At 49.0% G+C, this 15,571-nt stretch overlaps 1 protein-coding gene across 4 annotated transcripts in view; it reads right to left on the bottom strand.

The window, feature by feature from the left end:
* Nucleotides 1-1,687: 1,687 nt before the first annotated feature.
* Nucleotides 1,688-15,571, bottom strand: part of Gramd2a (GRAM domain containing 2A) — a 36,678-nt gene continuing 22,794 nt past the window's right edge. For 2 of the 4 annotated variants that reach the window (XM_036191757.1, XM_036191760.1), the window contains exons 2-12: nucleotides 12,389-12,481; nucleotides 11,176-11,233; nucleotides 10,808-10,883; nucleotides 10,141-10,244; nucleotides 9,373-9,471; nucleotides 9,069-9,140; nucleotides 8,539-8,604; nucleotides 6,999-7,143; nucleotides 6,641-6,737; nucleotides 4,054-4,158; nucleotides 1,688-3,830 (exon numbers count right to left, since the gene is read on the bottom strand). In XM_036191757.1, coding sequence (XP_036047650.1) covers nucleotides 3,827-3,830; nucleotides 4,054-4,158; nucleotides 6,641-6,737; nucleotides 6,999-7,143; nucleotides 8,539-8,604; nucleotides 9,069-9,140; nucleotides 9,373-9,471; nucleotides 10,141-10,244; nucleotides 10,808-10,883; nucleotides 11,176-11,233; nucleotides 12,389-12,481 — 919 coding nt within the window. In that variant the 3' untranslated portion in view covers nucleotides 1,688-3,826. Of the gene's footprint in view, nucleotides 3,831-4,049; nucleotides 4,159-6,640; nucleotides 6,841-6,998; nucleotides 7,144-8,538; nucleotides 8,605-9,068; nucleotides 9,141-9,372; nucleotides 9,472-10,140; nucleotides 10,245-10,807; nucleotides 10,884-11,175; nucleotides 11,234-12,388; nucleotides 12,482-15,571 lie in introns of those variants that run through there. The other 2 variants (XM_036191758.1, XM_036191759.1) reach the window with 2 other exon arrangements.

The following is a 15,571-nucleotide window of genomic DNA, read 5'->3' as shown; positions in this document are numbered from 1 at the left end:
CAGATAGTTGTGAGCTGTCTGTTGCAGATGCTGGAATCCAACCTGGTCCTCTGCAGAAGGAGCAAGCGACTTCGGGCCCTGAACCATCTCTTGAGCTCTCTGCCATAATTATTGAGGTCTCTGCAAACCTAGAGTTCATTGATTTGACTAGGCGGGCAGTTTGGAGAGGTCCAGGGATTACCTATCTCTGTTCTCCTCAATAGTGGTTACCAGATGCATGCCCCCAATTTTTACATGTCTTCTGAAGAACTGAACTCAAATCCTCATGGGTTTTTGGTGGTGGTTTGTTTTGTCTCGTTTTTGTTTTTTTGAGACAGGGTTTCTCTTTGTGCAGCCCTGGCTATCCTGGAGCACCACCAGCAGCATCAGAATCTCATGTTTGCATGGCAGGCACTGTACTGATTTAGCCATCCCAACTACTCAAATAAATAATTAAAAAATTATTTTAGCCAGGCAGTGGTGGTGCACAGCTTTAATCCCAGCACTCAGGAGGCAGAGACAAGTGGATCTGTGAGTTCAAGACCAGCCTGGTCTAAAGTGTGTATTCCAGAACAGAAAAAGCTACACAGAGAAACCCTGTCTTGAAAAACAAACAAACAAGAAATTTACATGTGTTGGTGTTTTGCCTGCCTATGGACATCAGAAGAGGGTATTAGATACCTTGCAATTGAAGTTAGAGATGGTTGTGAGCCACCTTGTGGGTTCTGGGACTCAAACCCAGATCCCTTGAAAGAGCAGGCTAGTGCTCGTAACTATTAACCCATCATCTAGTCCCATATAAATAAATTTTTAAAAAGTGTTATAACAGAATTTAGATTTTCTAGACTGTCACTTATAGGAAAGACCACAGGATTTTCTGGCTCAAACTTCCATACATTGGAAGAGATGGCTCCGTTGTTGCAAAAAACCCAGGTTCAGTTCCCAGCATACACACAGCAGCTAACAACTGTCTGTGACTCTAGTCCCAGGTGATCCAATGCCCTCTTCTGGCCTCTGTGGACACTGCACACAAGTGGTTCATAGTTACACATTCAGGTAAAACACTCATACACATAAAAATAAATAAAATCAGGCTGGAGAGATGGCTTAGAGGTTAAGAGCACCGGCTGTTCTTCCAGAGGTCCTGAGTTTAATTCCCAGCACCCACATGGTGTGGCTCACAACCATCTGTAATGAGATCTGGTGCCCTCTTCTGGCACACAGGCATACACGCAGGCAGAACATTGTATACATAATAAATAAATAAATCTTTGCTTATAAATAAATAATAAATAAATAAATAAACAAGTAAATAAATCTCAAAAAAGACTTTCAGATGAAAACGGGGACTGGAGAGACAGCTCAGTGAAGAGGTCAATCCCACCACATAAAGAAGCCAGGAATAGTAGAGCACGCTCACATCTGTAGCCCTGGGAGGTGGGACAGGAGCTCCACCGGGGCTATCCAGGCCAGTCTAGTCTACTGTCATCTAACGACAGCCCACTGAGAGACCCTGTCTCAAGGTGGTTAGTACCTGAGGAACAATACCCAAAGTTGTCCTCTGCCTTAAACACACACACACACACACACACACACACACACACACACACACACACACGAACGATAAAAAGTGAACTTTCACATCACAGGACACTAGAAAAATCAAAGTTTTTATTTTTTAGAAAACATTTTTTCCAGTACCTGGGATTTAACACCTTTTTTTATTTATTTCAAAGGCTAATGCCACGCTGGAACAACCTACCCTTGTTGCACCAAACTCTCAGAGAATCAGAGTTTCCCAGTGCAGTTGGGAATGTATAAATACTCATAGACTACGAACAATCACAAAGACATGCAGCTCCTCGAGAGGTGCTGGATCGGGGACAAAGGGGAGAAGCAGAGAGAGAACCCTCCGGAGGGATGGACACACATGTATCACTCAAAGCTCTGGCCCCAAGTGCACCTCCAAAGCCAGCTACCCTACAGCCTCCTGCCCTCTCTGAGCCTTGGTCTGGCTGGAGACCAGGCTTTCCACAGCATGTTGGCACAGCCACGTGTGACTTGGCACCTCTCGTGAACCCTGGCTCAACCTAGCGAGGCTCAGAGAATGGATTTGTTCTCTTATCTTCTGGCAGGGACCAAGGAGGGAAAGTCCTGGGGCGATGGGGATTGTTTCTATGAAAAGTCGATGGGGAAGAGTGATGGGGAGTTTTAGAACAAAGGAGAGGAAGTGAAGGACGGACATTTAATGGTGTGGTCCTGGGAGAAGAACCAAGTGGACGCCGGGTTTCACCTGAGATGTAAAGATTTGGTACAAACAACATACAAGGCTGGGCTCTACGTTTAGTCCTAGAAACTAGAACAGGAGGAGGCCTCTCGTCCGAACTCAGGGAGTCGTCACCCTCTGTCACACCTCCAGTCCTGCCTGGATTTGTGCTCAATGAGACAGTCACAGCTCTGCAATGATGTCCACCTGGGTTTCCTATCAGCATCGGAAGTGGGGGAACATGGCTGTTCCCAGCGCCACCCCACCCACCACTGTGCCCTTCCTTGATACCTCTGGCTTCCTCCCTAGGCCCCTCTAGGACCTTCCAAGGCACTGTCTTAGCAGATGAAGAGTCCTGAGGAGATGAACCAGAGTTCTATTTAGAAGACAAGCAGACATGGGGAAGACCCCTGATGGCGAAACCATCAGTACACACCTATCTCATTACCTCCATCTTCTCCCCAGCGAGTCAGAGAAGTAACTTTAGCTAGTCTCTGCACTGAACCTGTCCCACCCGCACACCTCTGTCTTACTTCTGATTACTGGACCCAGCAGACTGGCTTGTCGCGTATGGTCTGCAGGTGATATGACGGAGTTCTGCCAGGAAATGGCCCAACACGACTGTCAGATCCCACTGTCCAGCTAAGCCACCCTGGCAAGTGCAGTTGGCCATGCAGGAAGTACACCAGCAGCTCGACCTCAAATCAAACTCCCCACCTTCCTGTTGCTTATGTTCAGGACTTTGGAAATGTCTGTGACCACTAGGAATAGACCTAGTACCAAATACCAAAGTCCCTCTTCTGCCTGTCCTACCAAAGAGGGGGATACTGCAGAATGGGGATGCTGGGACCTCCAATCTCAGCCCCACTCCCTTCCTCTCAGCAGAAAGCATCTTTCCAAGTTCAGGGCCAGCCCCAGAGCCCCAGCTCAACTCTGAGCGCTAAGTTTGGTCTCTTGCTAACCCCCTGCTATGAGCTCTAGTCTCTACATCCTAGCCTCCTCACAGGCCCTGAGGTGCTTGGCTCCCTGCAGAGAAGTCCTGAGGACTCCAGAGGTCCAAGTGAGACCACAGAGTGTGGGGGAGGCAGCAGAGCTCACAGAGGCGATGTGTGCCTCTGTGACTCCCCCAACCCTCCCCCACACCCCTACACTCACTGGAGTGTGTCACATGACAGCAAGCAGCCATCCAGGTATCAAAGCATGCCCTTTGTCCTGAAGGAGGCCCCCAGGGCTTTGTCAGTGTGCCAGAACCATTGCTTACAAAAAGCAAAGTTAATGTGTTTTCTATCATTTAAGTGGTCGTTGAAGCTTAGTGTACAGAACTCCTCAACTGATTAAAAGACAAAAGATCTAACGTTTTGTTTGAGTCCAAAAACTGTAGGAGCCTGTTAATCTGTAAACGGGTACTTCAGATCACTCTTTGGGGGAAGACGTGTTGGGGGAGGGGGCTGGAGGAAGGATCTAGAATATTTTCCTTCATATTCATTCTCAGCACAACTGCAGTAGGAACCCCAGGAATCATCGGTAGAGGCAGCACCAGAACATCCTTGGACAAGGTGTGGGGTGAAGGCCAAGCAACTGTTACCTGCACACAAGAAAGATGTTCAGATCAGAGGAAAGACCCAGAGATCCCCTCGAGAATGGGCCAGAGTGAGATCTGGTACCCTGCACACATACCCAACCCCGCTCAGGGCCATCAAGCCAGTTCAAACAGTTCAAACAGAGCCAAGCTCAATCGGGGTTGTAGCAGCCTGGCTCTGACCTTCTACCTTCAATCCCAAAGGCATCAGGAAGAGAAAGGGCCTCACCTGTCCCCTGGGAGTGGACCACCCCAGTTCAAGGAACATAACTGCTGTTCCAGCCGGGAGATACGGAATGCCAGATAGGACGAGGATACGACTAAGAAGCAGATCCTGGAGAAACAGAGCAACGGGGGTTTGAGTCTGGTTCTGGATTTTCTGGTTTTGGGGTATGTGTGTGTCATCTGTGTGTCTGTGTGTGCGTGCACACATGTCCATCCACAGAGGCCACAAGACAGCATCAGATCATCTAGAACTGGAGTTACAGGGGCTTGTGAACTGTCTGACATGGGTACTAGGAAACAGAAAGGCAAGCAGGCTTCCCTGCTGAGTCATCTCTCCAGCCCGGTTTTGTTTTGTTGAGACAAGGTCACAATACATGCAGTCCAGGCTGACCTCAAAAGTGAGATGTAGTCAAGGATGGCCTTGAACTCCTGAGCCTTCTGCTTCCACCTCCCAATTGCTAGCACTATAGGCACATGCCGACATACCTTGTTTATACAGTGCTGGGGATCAAACCCAGGGCTCTGTGCATGCCAGGCCAGTACTCTACAGTTGAGTTACATCTGCACATGACTTTTCCAATTTAGCTTAGTTTTGTTTTTGAGTCCATCTGAACACATAGCCCAGGCTGGCCTGGAATTTACTAAGTAGTCCAGACTGACCTCTAATTCATGAACCTCCAAGCTACAAAATGGGATTACAAGCTAGGAACTGAGCCTTTCTCCTGATGAAAGGGCATTGGTGGAGGTTCACCAGAAATAGCAGGAGAACTACCCCATTCCCCAAACTGGGGGTTTAAAGAGCACTTTGCTCCTGTTCCTTAAACAGGTCCCAACATCATCGTCCTAGGGATGGTCTGAGGCTTGTCATCCCAGAAAAGTCCTTAAAATTAGCAGGACTTCTAGCCCCTATAGCCGAGCCATGGAGGAAGCCAGCCAACTCAAACTATTATCCTCCTCTCCTTCCTCGCCACCTTGGTTTCTTCTACACCCCCTCCAGTAGCCCTTAAGATGATGTCAATCTCTAAGGCAGCAGGCCCATTCCCCTAGAGAGGCTGAGGTTGAGAATCAGACACAGCTGGAGAGATGGCTCAGCGGTTAAGAGTTCTGACTGCTCTTCTGGAGGTCCTGAGTTCAATTCCCAGCAACCACATGGTGGCTCACAACCATCCGTAATGAGATCTGCTGCCCTCTTCTGGCCCGCAAGGACACATGCAGACAGAATAATGTATACATCAATAAATATATTTTAAAAAAAGAAAAAGGAAAAAAAAAAAGAAAATCAAACATAGGCGGCAGAGGATGTGGATGATGAAGGGTTAATTATCTAAAAGCCTTGGGTGGGTTGAGAAGCTCTGGACAGGAAAGTTGACTGATAACACCTGTGGGATCTAGCCCTTCCAGACTTCAGGGGAACTAACCTGCAGATGGACTCTTCCATCCCAACGTCCCCCCTTTTCTGTCCTATTAAACCCCAAGAACCTGATGCCACTGAGGCACAGTCTCACTTGCACAGAGGAACTGCAGCCCTTCAATCAGAAGTGTTCTGATTAAAGAACAGCTGTTTCGGGAGGCGCCCGTCTTCTTTCTACCCTTTACTTCCAATGTTGCCCACATCAATCCCATCTAACATTTGGTGCCCAAACCGGGAAGATGTTTTGAGGTCCCACACCGCAGGCCCCCCTTCTCTGGGTGACCTTTCCTATCTCCCCTTACCCACCTTGGTCTCTTTTCTGAGACCCATACTACAGAGCACACAGCCACTGTCCAAGCTTAACACCCACCAGTCTCAACTCCAAACCTCTGAGTAAATCAGTTTGGGTCTTTCTCCTCATCTGCCTTTCTTTTCTCCCCCACCCTTGGCCAGTTGTCTCCTGGACTACATGTACCACAAACTCACCGGAAGGTAAGACTTGGCCAATGTCTGGAGGTGCCCCAGACCCAGGCCCTCTCCAGAACTCTGGGAATTCCTCGGCTTTTGCCACAGCCTGATGATGCTCATCCCTTCAGCCACTCTGTGACCCTCGGCAATGACCTGAGCAAAGACTCTAGCCTCTCTCTCCAGGCTGGTTCAAATGAGAGGTGCTGCCTTGGTGTGTACGTTGGAAGGCAGTCAGGAAAGACACTTAGAGTGCTAACCTTTGGCCTTCATGTGCATGGGTATATACATGCACTCACATACATTTGAACATGTATACATGCATATGCATGTTAGAAGGAAAAAAAAGAAGAGAGGGATACAGACATGCCAGGGTCCTGAAAATTGTCCTAATGGCAGGCAGTGGAGAGGACGTGTTTCTCCGGCTAGCATCTCTCTCAGTTATCTGACGGCTCCCCAAGCCTGGGCAGCAGCTTTACCTTTTCTCAACAGTTTAGCCTGCCCCTTGCACTGCCGGAAGTCTAAATACAGGGACTCAGACGTAAAGGATAAGCCCTGAGGTCTTCAGAACCACCAAGAGCTTGGAGCTGATGGGGAACATCCCCTTGGGTCTAGGTAATAACCAGTCAACACTCTAAAAGCACTGTTTCAAACACCTCATCACCATGACCACCAGCCCTCTGGGTCAGAGACCTCCCTCAGTATAGACACCTACATCACAAAGATGACTTTGAGGAGCCGGGAATCCCACAGCCTCAGTTCCTGGTCCACAGTGGGCTCTTCCTCCAGCATATCTTCCTCACAGACGGTCTCTGCAATGGGAGAGCAGCTAGGCATCTTCCGGGAGCACTCACTGGAGGCCCCACCCAGAGTGGGGCAGCTCCCCTCCCTTCATGTCCTGAAGCTGTTTGGGCTCTTGGATTTTCCATATGGGTTTGGAGAAAGAAAGAAACAGCTCTCAAAAGCCTGGCCAGCCACACTGGGCTCTCACATAGAAGTAAGAGAAAAGGTTAAGCCTCTTTTAAGAAAAGGTTAAGATCCAGTAATTGCCACAATCAGGATCCTGAACTCACCAGACCCTGGAGGCTTCCTGGAGGAGAAGCAGCTATCTGTGGCATCTGTGGGGATCCGAGAGACACAAGAGATGTCGTCTGGGAGTGACAGGGATGTGGATGCTGGGCACACTTTTCTCCACTTCATCTCAGGGACAAGGACTTCCTGTGGAGAAGACAGAAGGTGAGTATCCTTTGTCCGGGTTATCAAGATTTTCTCCAGCTTAAATTACCAATCCAGATGCCTATTCAGGAGAAGAATATTGCAACATGTCTCACCTGGATACACCCTGTCTATATCATCCCTCTGTCAGAAAACATCTTTTATGTATTATTAACTGTAATTATACCATTCAATATTACTACTGAAAAGACGTTTGGTTGAATTTGATGCCATTTTAAATGATTTCATACTATACACAATGCATCATAACCATTCCCTCTCACCCCAGCTGATCCTTTTTGGCTTCACATCTAGTCCTCGCCTCCTTTCACACCTCCTGCTTTGTTGGTTTTGACCCACTGAGTTTAATTTGCTTGCTTGTATGAGCATGAGCAACTTACCAGTAGCTACGACACTGAAGAAAATGAACCTCTTTACCCTCCCCCAAAACAATCCCTCTGAAGAACATAGTGGCTCAGACAACCCAGGTCTGTGCTCAGATCTGAGTTCAAAACTGCCTCAGACAGTACAAATGATGGCTTCTTTTAATCCAGATTCTAACTCTGAATGAGCCACTGACCATGGCAGAGGTGACTTATGGTTCCTATCAATACAAAAGGGGACAATGGCTTCTGCCCCTTGCACGGAATTCTATATGCTGTGTGCTTAGTTAGATGCTTCAGAGTTAGAGTTACGGAGGAGGCACTAACCACTGTGAGGTCACCGACACTTCACCTCTGCCCCCAAAGCTCACATCCCTACGCAGGGCCTCAGTTCCTGGAGGAAATATTGCTGGAGTCTCAGTGAAGTGTAAGTCTGGGGTTCCTTTTTTTTTTTTTTTTCAGTGTAATTTGTGTGTGTGTGTGTGTGTGTGTGTGTGTGTGTGTGTGTGTGTTGCTTGCTTATATGTCTGTGTAACCACATGTATTGAGCTCAGGAGAGGCCAGAAGAGGGCATTGGATTTCCTGGGTCTGGAGTTACAGATGGTTGTGAACCACCATATGTGTGCTGTAAACTGAACTCAGGTCCTCTGCATGAGCAGCCACCTCTCTTAACCACAGAGCCACCTCCCCAGCCCCTGGCTTTGGAGTTCTTGTCTAAGGATATGGCTGTGGCTTTGAACGTCCCCCTTCCTCTGAGAAAAGAAAGAGGATGGATGACTGGCGTTGCATCCATTTGGTTTGGGACTCGACTCAGCCAGTGTTTGGGGGGTATACTTCTGGTCAGAGTCGGCAAATCTGCTGAGGGCCTATGTGCTCTGTATGGCATGTGGTCTGGGAGACCCGTAACACAGTGTGGTTCCTGGCTCTAGAACCTGTGTCCTACTTCTACGCGGTGGCCCTGAAGTTTTAGGGCCCTGCTCACTCTCAGGCCCTCGCTCCCAGCCTCAGCGCTCACCGGAGAAGACTCGCACTTGGCTTCCAGGGGGAATTTCCTTACACTCAGACTCTTCTTGCTGGAAGGCTGGGGAGGAAAGGGAACAGGCAAGATTAAACATGGGGAGGCCCTCACAAACCTGTGTCAGGCCAAGCCCAGGTCAGAGTTTGTGCGCTGTGGATGGTTGGGGGTATTTTGTACTACTGTCGAGGAGCAAATCCCAGGCAGCTGGTTTCCTATGCCCCGCCCCCTCCCTACTTCCCCTTCCTCACCTTGGCCAGAGGGTATACTGAGAAGCAGCCATATGCCCCTGTCTATTTATACACCAAGGAGGCGTAGGTGAGGGCAAATGTACACACAAAGACCGGCCAAAAGATATGCTTGGAGATGCATAGTTCAAATACAGCCTCTGGTGCAATGACCTGTACAGTAAGTCCCCTCTCTCTGCTCCCATTCCCTGTGTTAGAGAAACAGGCTAATCTCCACTAACAGCCTTATCCCAAGACCTGGGTTCAGTCTCCCAGCTCAAGCCTTGCCTCTGGGTTCCATACCTGTAAGTGAGTGCAGACCCTCCTCAGCATGTCATACACACTGTCCCGGGAGAGCAGAGACACAAAGATATACTGGGACATGAAAAGGAAAGAGAAAGGACTAGGGTGAGATGGGACTTCTTGCTGTACCAGCAGGCCATGTCCATGGATTGGGGGCAAGCCCAGAGGTGGATGGGGCCATGAGAAACACCAAGACCTCCACCTGGGAAAGGGTCTTCTGGCTCATTAGGGAGTAGGCCAGCATCAGGCTGTGAGTTTCTGGAGCTATGATGGGGAGAAGTGGCTGGCCCGGAGACTCACAGACCTTCTGGCTGGTGTTTGTAGTGATGGCCAGTCCATTGGGAAGGAGCCGCGCCATCTTGTGTTTTTTGATCAGTTGCACAGATACCACAGGAATGGCTACCTGGGAGAGAAAGAGAGGCATGCTGCTCTCAGCCCCTTGGTTTGCTGCACTGGAGCCAAGGACAGACAAAGCTGTCACTCAGCCAAGAATGCATACCCTGGTGAAGCCATGTTTGTGTGCAGGGGGCATCTAGAGCTTTCACATTCTCATTTGGGGGTCCCCTTCCAGCTATCCCTACCTCCATGCCCCAGCCTTGATAACACAGATTCTCTGCTGTGCATGATCCCTGCTATCCAAGACTCCAAAGACGGTGGTTCTGCTGAATCCTTTACTCTACTCAGAGACCCCTGAGCTGGCTCTTAGTCACACTAGTGACTCTCCCTAAAAATGACACCGTACTCTGACCCTGAAAGCATTTCTGAGATCCCTGAAGCCAGCATAACTTAGCTGTCAATTGTTCAGGCCAGATGTAGGATCAAGAAAGGGGCCTGCATTTTAGCAGAAGAACTACTTCCCTGAACACAGGGTGAGATATCTCAATGCTCCTTGTCCAACCAGTGAGAGGCTTCAATCACCTTGTACCAAGCATGTGCATGACACGCATGGCTTGAGGCATGCCCACGGGACAGGGGACTGTCCTTCCCCTGGTCCTGGACAGGGGACTGTCCTTCCCCTGGTCCTGGACAGGGGCCTTACTGAGTCATAGTGACCCTCAGCACTCATTGCTACCTTGATATCCTTGCCGAAGAGGCTGGCATGGAAGCAGAGCCAGTTGGGAGAGATATAGAGCCGCCCGTGGAGAAGGAGGTCTCTCTGGAGAGCACAGGAGCACACTGGGGGTCACAGGAGAAAAAGCAGCCGTGAGTGAGGTTAACCCGGAGAAGCCCCAGGGTCTGGAGCCTCTTACCTTCTCACCTGTCCCCAGTCGCTCCTGTCCCCACCTCCAATCTATCTCACAAGCACTCAAAGGGTCCTGGGAGAATCCTGAGCATCCCATTCCACCTCATCAGACTGCCACCTGGTTCCTCTTTCGAACCCACAAGGTCCAAGCAACTTCCTGTCCAGGTCTCTAGCCCCAGACTTCTGTTAGCCAGGAAGAGGGTTTACCCTGCCCCGAGAAGAGGGTCTAGCTTGTGCAAATGTCCCTACATGCTCAGTGAGAGGTCTGGGCCAGGGCCAACACTCACTGGTGAGACCAGAACAGAAAGCTGGTAATCTTATCTTCCCAGGCAAACCTGCATAACTCAACTGCACATCCCAAACCACCCTGTCTCCTCACACTTTTGAAGAAAAAAGAGCCAACTGCGGCTAAACTGTTCCCACATGTCAATTAAGCATAAAGGTTCCCAAGTAGAAGGCCTGGGTCCCAAACAAGCATGCCCTGGAAACAGCTCACCTTTGAGAACCATCTCCTCCAAGGGGATGTCTTTAAACAGCTTGTGGTATTGCTGGTTGTATTTGCTCAACAGTGCCTGCAAACATAAGACCCGGCTCTGAGAGGCCATCAATCAGACCACCACAGGGCTCTGCTCCAGCCACCAGGAGACAATGCCACAGGGATCCCCATGTAAGCAGCAAGGGTGGGAAGGGCTAAGTCCCAAGCCTAGCTCATCTCCTGGTAATGTTGAGTTCTTACAGGGAGCCAGTGGCTAGAGGGGACATACCATTCCCACCAAGGTCAGGGCACTCACTCAGGTCTCCTGGGTTCCTGCTAACAGGCCTGATGGCCAAGGGACCAAAAATTTGAGCATCCCACACACTTACCCCTTCCCGGCCATACTTCTTTATCTCTTCACTCTTCGAGCCTTCTGACCAGTGCAGACTGCAAAGGAGACATTCCATTCCAGGGACAAGGAACCTTTGAGTCCTGTCCATGTATCCTCAGTGCCAACTCTGCCCTGGCTTTGAGCCAGAAGATTGGAGCAGAGATTGGAGACTAAGCCCTTCTCTGAGAAACTCGATAGAATGGTAAGAACGGTAAGCGCCCCACTCATCTCTAGGGAAGGGCACTCATGAGGCCTCCTTCCCAAGCAGATGTGAGTGCCACACTCACAAAGGTATGCTTGGCCTGAGCCTCAGTCTCCCACAATGCTGAGGGGCTGCTCGGCCCTGCGCAGCAAAGACACTCTGATTTCTCTAGCCAAGGAGTAGGCAAAGACACAAGCAATGTGGCTCCAGGGACCACAGTCTAGGGTGTACAAGACGGAAGCATTAGACTCACAGCTCCAGAGCCATGATACAGACAGATCTGCTTTCCTTGCAGCCTCCTTGGGCAGCCTGCAGGTCCTCATGGAGGCACTCAGCACATTCAACCAACTGACTGAAGCTACTGAGCAGGAAAGAACGGGCTGAAATACAAAGCTTTGCTCTGGCCAGGTTGGCCCAAGGACAGGTGGGCAGGGAGGAGACTGGTAACCTGAGAAGCCTGGCCCCTGCTAGGTCCCAATGTACTGGGACAGGCTGGAAGGGTAGGAGGAAGAGGCCTCAGCGGCTTTGCCCAACCTACAAGGCATGCTAAGGTGTCTTGCCTGACTCAGACTTAAGGTCCCCCCCCCCCCACCTCTCATATCTGTACGTGTGCAAGTGTGAATGTGTGTATTCCCATGTGTGCATGTGCATATAGGCCAGAGGACAACCTTGAGAGTCATCCTCAGGAAAGCCATCCCCCTCTTTTGAGGCAGTGTCTCCCATCAGTCGGGAGCCCTCCAGTTAGGCTAGACCAGCAGCTGTCCAGTGAGTCTCAAAATCCTCCTGTCTCTTCCTCCCTGGCACCAGAATTTCAAGCACACACCGCCGCAATCAGCCTTTTCCTTTTTACATGGGCACTGGGGATTGAACTCAGGTACTCATGCTTAGAAAGGCAAGTGTTTTATGACAGAGGCATCTTTCCAGTCCTTAAAGGTCCCCTCACTAACAAGTCCTGATAATTCCCACCCTTCCTAGTCTGGATTTATCTCTGATCAGAAAGGGGCCTTACCTGTCACCTGGGGGTTCCTGGACCTTTTCTGGTTTCTCTGTGCAAGGCACGGAGCTCTTCATAGGTGCTGCCTTTCCATGCATTTGTTGATTGCTAGAGGGAAATGTGTCCATGTTAGAAAGGGGAGCTTGGGAGTCTCTTTTCCTACTAGCCTCACTGTGTCCATCCAGGGCAGCTGTTCTGTCCCCTACCCTTGCTTGATGTACAAGGTAAACTTTAAGATGTCAGAATTTGGAACCACTTTCAAATGCCATGCCCATTAGCCCAGTGACCAGCCTTCTGAGAGGGAACTCATTTTTTCATATCCAAGCACTATTCACCTCTGCCAATTAATAGGTCAAAATATGTCATCTTCATTTGTATTTTGTCTATTGGTAGGTGTCTCCCACAGCTTCTTGGCTGGAAACCTAAAGCTTAGTTAATGCCTGCCCCAGGGAAAAAAAAAAAAAAAGTCAGTCTATTCACCTCGTTTTAACTTCCAGGCAACTGCTTACTAGTCCAGGAAGAGTTGGGCCTCCAGCCCCGCCCTGGAGTATGGACACAGACATGTTCCTGCTGAAAGCAGAAGTTTCTAAGGTGCCCTAGCAGTTACTGTAAACTATCAGGTTCTGGGAAAGGCCACGGTGTACAGGATCCTTTATCAAATGTTGTTAGAGATGTGGAAAGTAGATTCCAATTGGCCTACAAGTGAGTGTGTCTGGGAGGGATGGGGACTGCCCCAGACTAGGAAGTGGTGGCCTCAATCACCTTCAGACAGTGGGAGGTACCTCAGCCTTGATAGCCAAACTATTTAAAAAATGTCCCAGGAGTAAGGAGGTGTTCTTCCCCTGGGCAGGTGGGGCTTCCCAGTAGCCTCTAAGGTCCCACCTCCACCTACCAGCTTCATAGACTAGGACCCCCAATTCCTGCTTCTCTGGGCATCAGATGTCAGAATAGCCCCAATTGAGTGAGCTTGGGGGTTCTCAAAGGAAGAGGGGTAGCCAAGAAGCTGGGTCAAGATAGGCAGTTCAAAGTCTGGAATATGTAACAAGATCCTGGGTGCTGGTCCCTCTGTATGTAAATAACTAGAATAAAAAAGATAAGGCCGAGAATCCCAAATGCTCAGTTACTCTCAGTTCTGTGACTGGGCCAAGGCAAAATTCTCTTTTTCAGGCTGGGGAGAGAGCTCAGTCTGCAAAGTACATCTTTGCAAACATAAAGACCCCAATTCAATCCTCAGAACTACACAAAAAACCAGGCATGACAGCACACAGGGTGTAATCCCAGTACTGGGGAGGCAGAGACAGGCAGTGGGCTCACTGGGCAGCCCCCCAAATCTCCTGGGACAGCTCCAGGGCAATGAGAGACTGTCTCAAAAAAACAAGGGGGTCAGCTCCAGAGGGACACCATCCAAGGTTGCTCTTCAATCCCACATGTGTGTGCACACATGGGCATATACAACTGCAACACACATGTGTCTTCACATGCACATGCAAATAAACCAACACACTTTCTTGTCTTTAAGATCGAATTACAGACTTGGCCCAAATTCTTCCAGGACCCTCGGAGTTTATCCAGTCTCCAACTACAACATCATACAGATCAGAAAAAGTTAACCCTGTCCAGTGTCACATCGTGAAGATCCAGGCAACCTCATTCATACCATTAGCCTAGTCATGTGTGACCTGGTGATCTCTCTCCTTGACCTCACATAAATTGACACACAGGTCATCATACACAGTTATACACTGCATGCTGTTTCAGCCAATGATGGGCAACTCATCTATGCCATAGCTCCCTAAGATTACACCGCCCAATGATGTCAGAACTGTCTTGTTCCTATAAGCACACTCCACCATGTTTGTACAACAGCAAAATCTACTCATGACACATTTCTCAGAATGTTTCTTTGTGGCTAAATGACACACGATTGTATTTACTGAGGAAAGTGACAGACTATTCTATAAATGTGACCCTCTGGCTCCTAAGGTTAGTTTCTGGATATGTTTGGTTTTATCACTTTACACTTCACAGAGGTGTTTTCTCTTAACTTTTTATGTTTGCTGTAGAGAATATGGAAAGTATAACCATTTATAAATGATTGAAATCACCCACTGAAAATTCCCTAAAAGTTACTGGGTGGTGGTGGCACACACCTTTAATCCCAGCACTCAGAGAGTCAAAGGCAGGAGGGTCTCTAAGAGTTTGAGGCCAGCCTAGTCTGCAGAGCAGTTCCAGGAGAGCCAGGGATCCAGAGAAACTCTGTCTCAAAAAAAACTCAAAACGGGTTGGGGATTTAGCTCAGTGATAGAGCGCTTGCCTAGCAAGCACAAGGCCCTGGGTTAGGTCCTCGGCTCTGACCAAAAAAAAAAAAAAAAAAAAAAAAAAAAAAAATCCCTAGAAAGAGCTGAGGATGTGGATCGGTTGGTAGTGTGCTTGTCTTGGAGTAGCATGGAGGAGGTCTTGAGTTTGAGGTCAGCCTGGACTCTGTGATGTGAACCTGTTTCACAGAAGAGAAAGAGGAGGAGAAGAGATACATTCTACTCAGCTCCTTTACCCATTTCCTTAATCTTAAGCATAAATGCATGTTTTATATAAATGGATCGCAGCCGAGCTTGGTGGCATACGCCTTTTATCCCAGCATTCAGGAGGCAGAGGCAGGTGGATCTCTGTGAGTTCGAGGCCAGCTTGATTTACAAAGTGAGTTCCAGTACAGCCAGGGCTGTTACACAGAGAAACCCTGTCTCAAGATTTATTTATTTGTTTGTTTGTTTATTATGTACACAGTGTTCTGTCTGCATGTGTCCCTACAGGACAGAAGAGGGCACCAGATCCCATTACAAGTGGTTGTGAGCCACCATGTGGTTGCTGGGAATTGAACTCAGGACCTCTGGAAGAGCAGTCTGTGCTCTTAACCACTGAGCCATCTCTCCAGCCGAAACCCTGTCTCAAAAAGGAAAAAAGAAAAAAGAAACAGTAGCAACCAAGCCATCTGAAGAGGTTACCTAGCACTCACAGAATCTTCCAGGCCCTGTGGATTTGACCCAGAGGGCCATAGGGGAACTTTAAGAGCTTGGAGCTCAGCCCTCTACCTGACTCTGCAGGCAACTGATATCCATCCCCCTGCCACCAATTTTTCCTGAGAGCAGTTTCTCATAACCCAAGGGTCATCAATCATAACTACAACCCTTAGCCCTAACCTGT

This window comes from Onychomys torridus, chromosome 7, assembly GCF_903995425.1.
Source record: "Onychomys torridus chromosome 7, mOncTor1.1, whole genome shotgun sequence".
Taxonomy (NCBI): Eukaryota; Metazoa; Chordata; class Mammalia; order Rodentia; family Cricetidae; genus Onychomys; species Onychomys torridus.
Note: the sequence above shows the minus strand (reverse complement) of the source record. Positions and strands in the feature narration are given on the sequence as shown.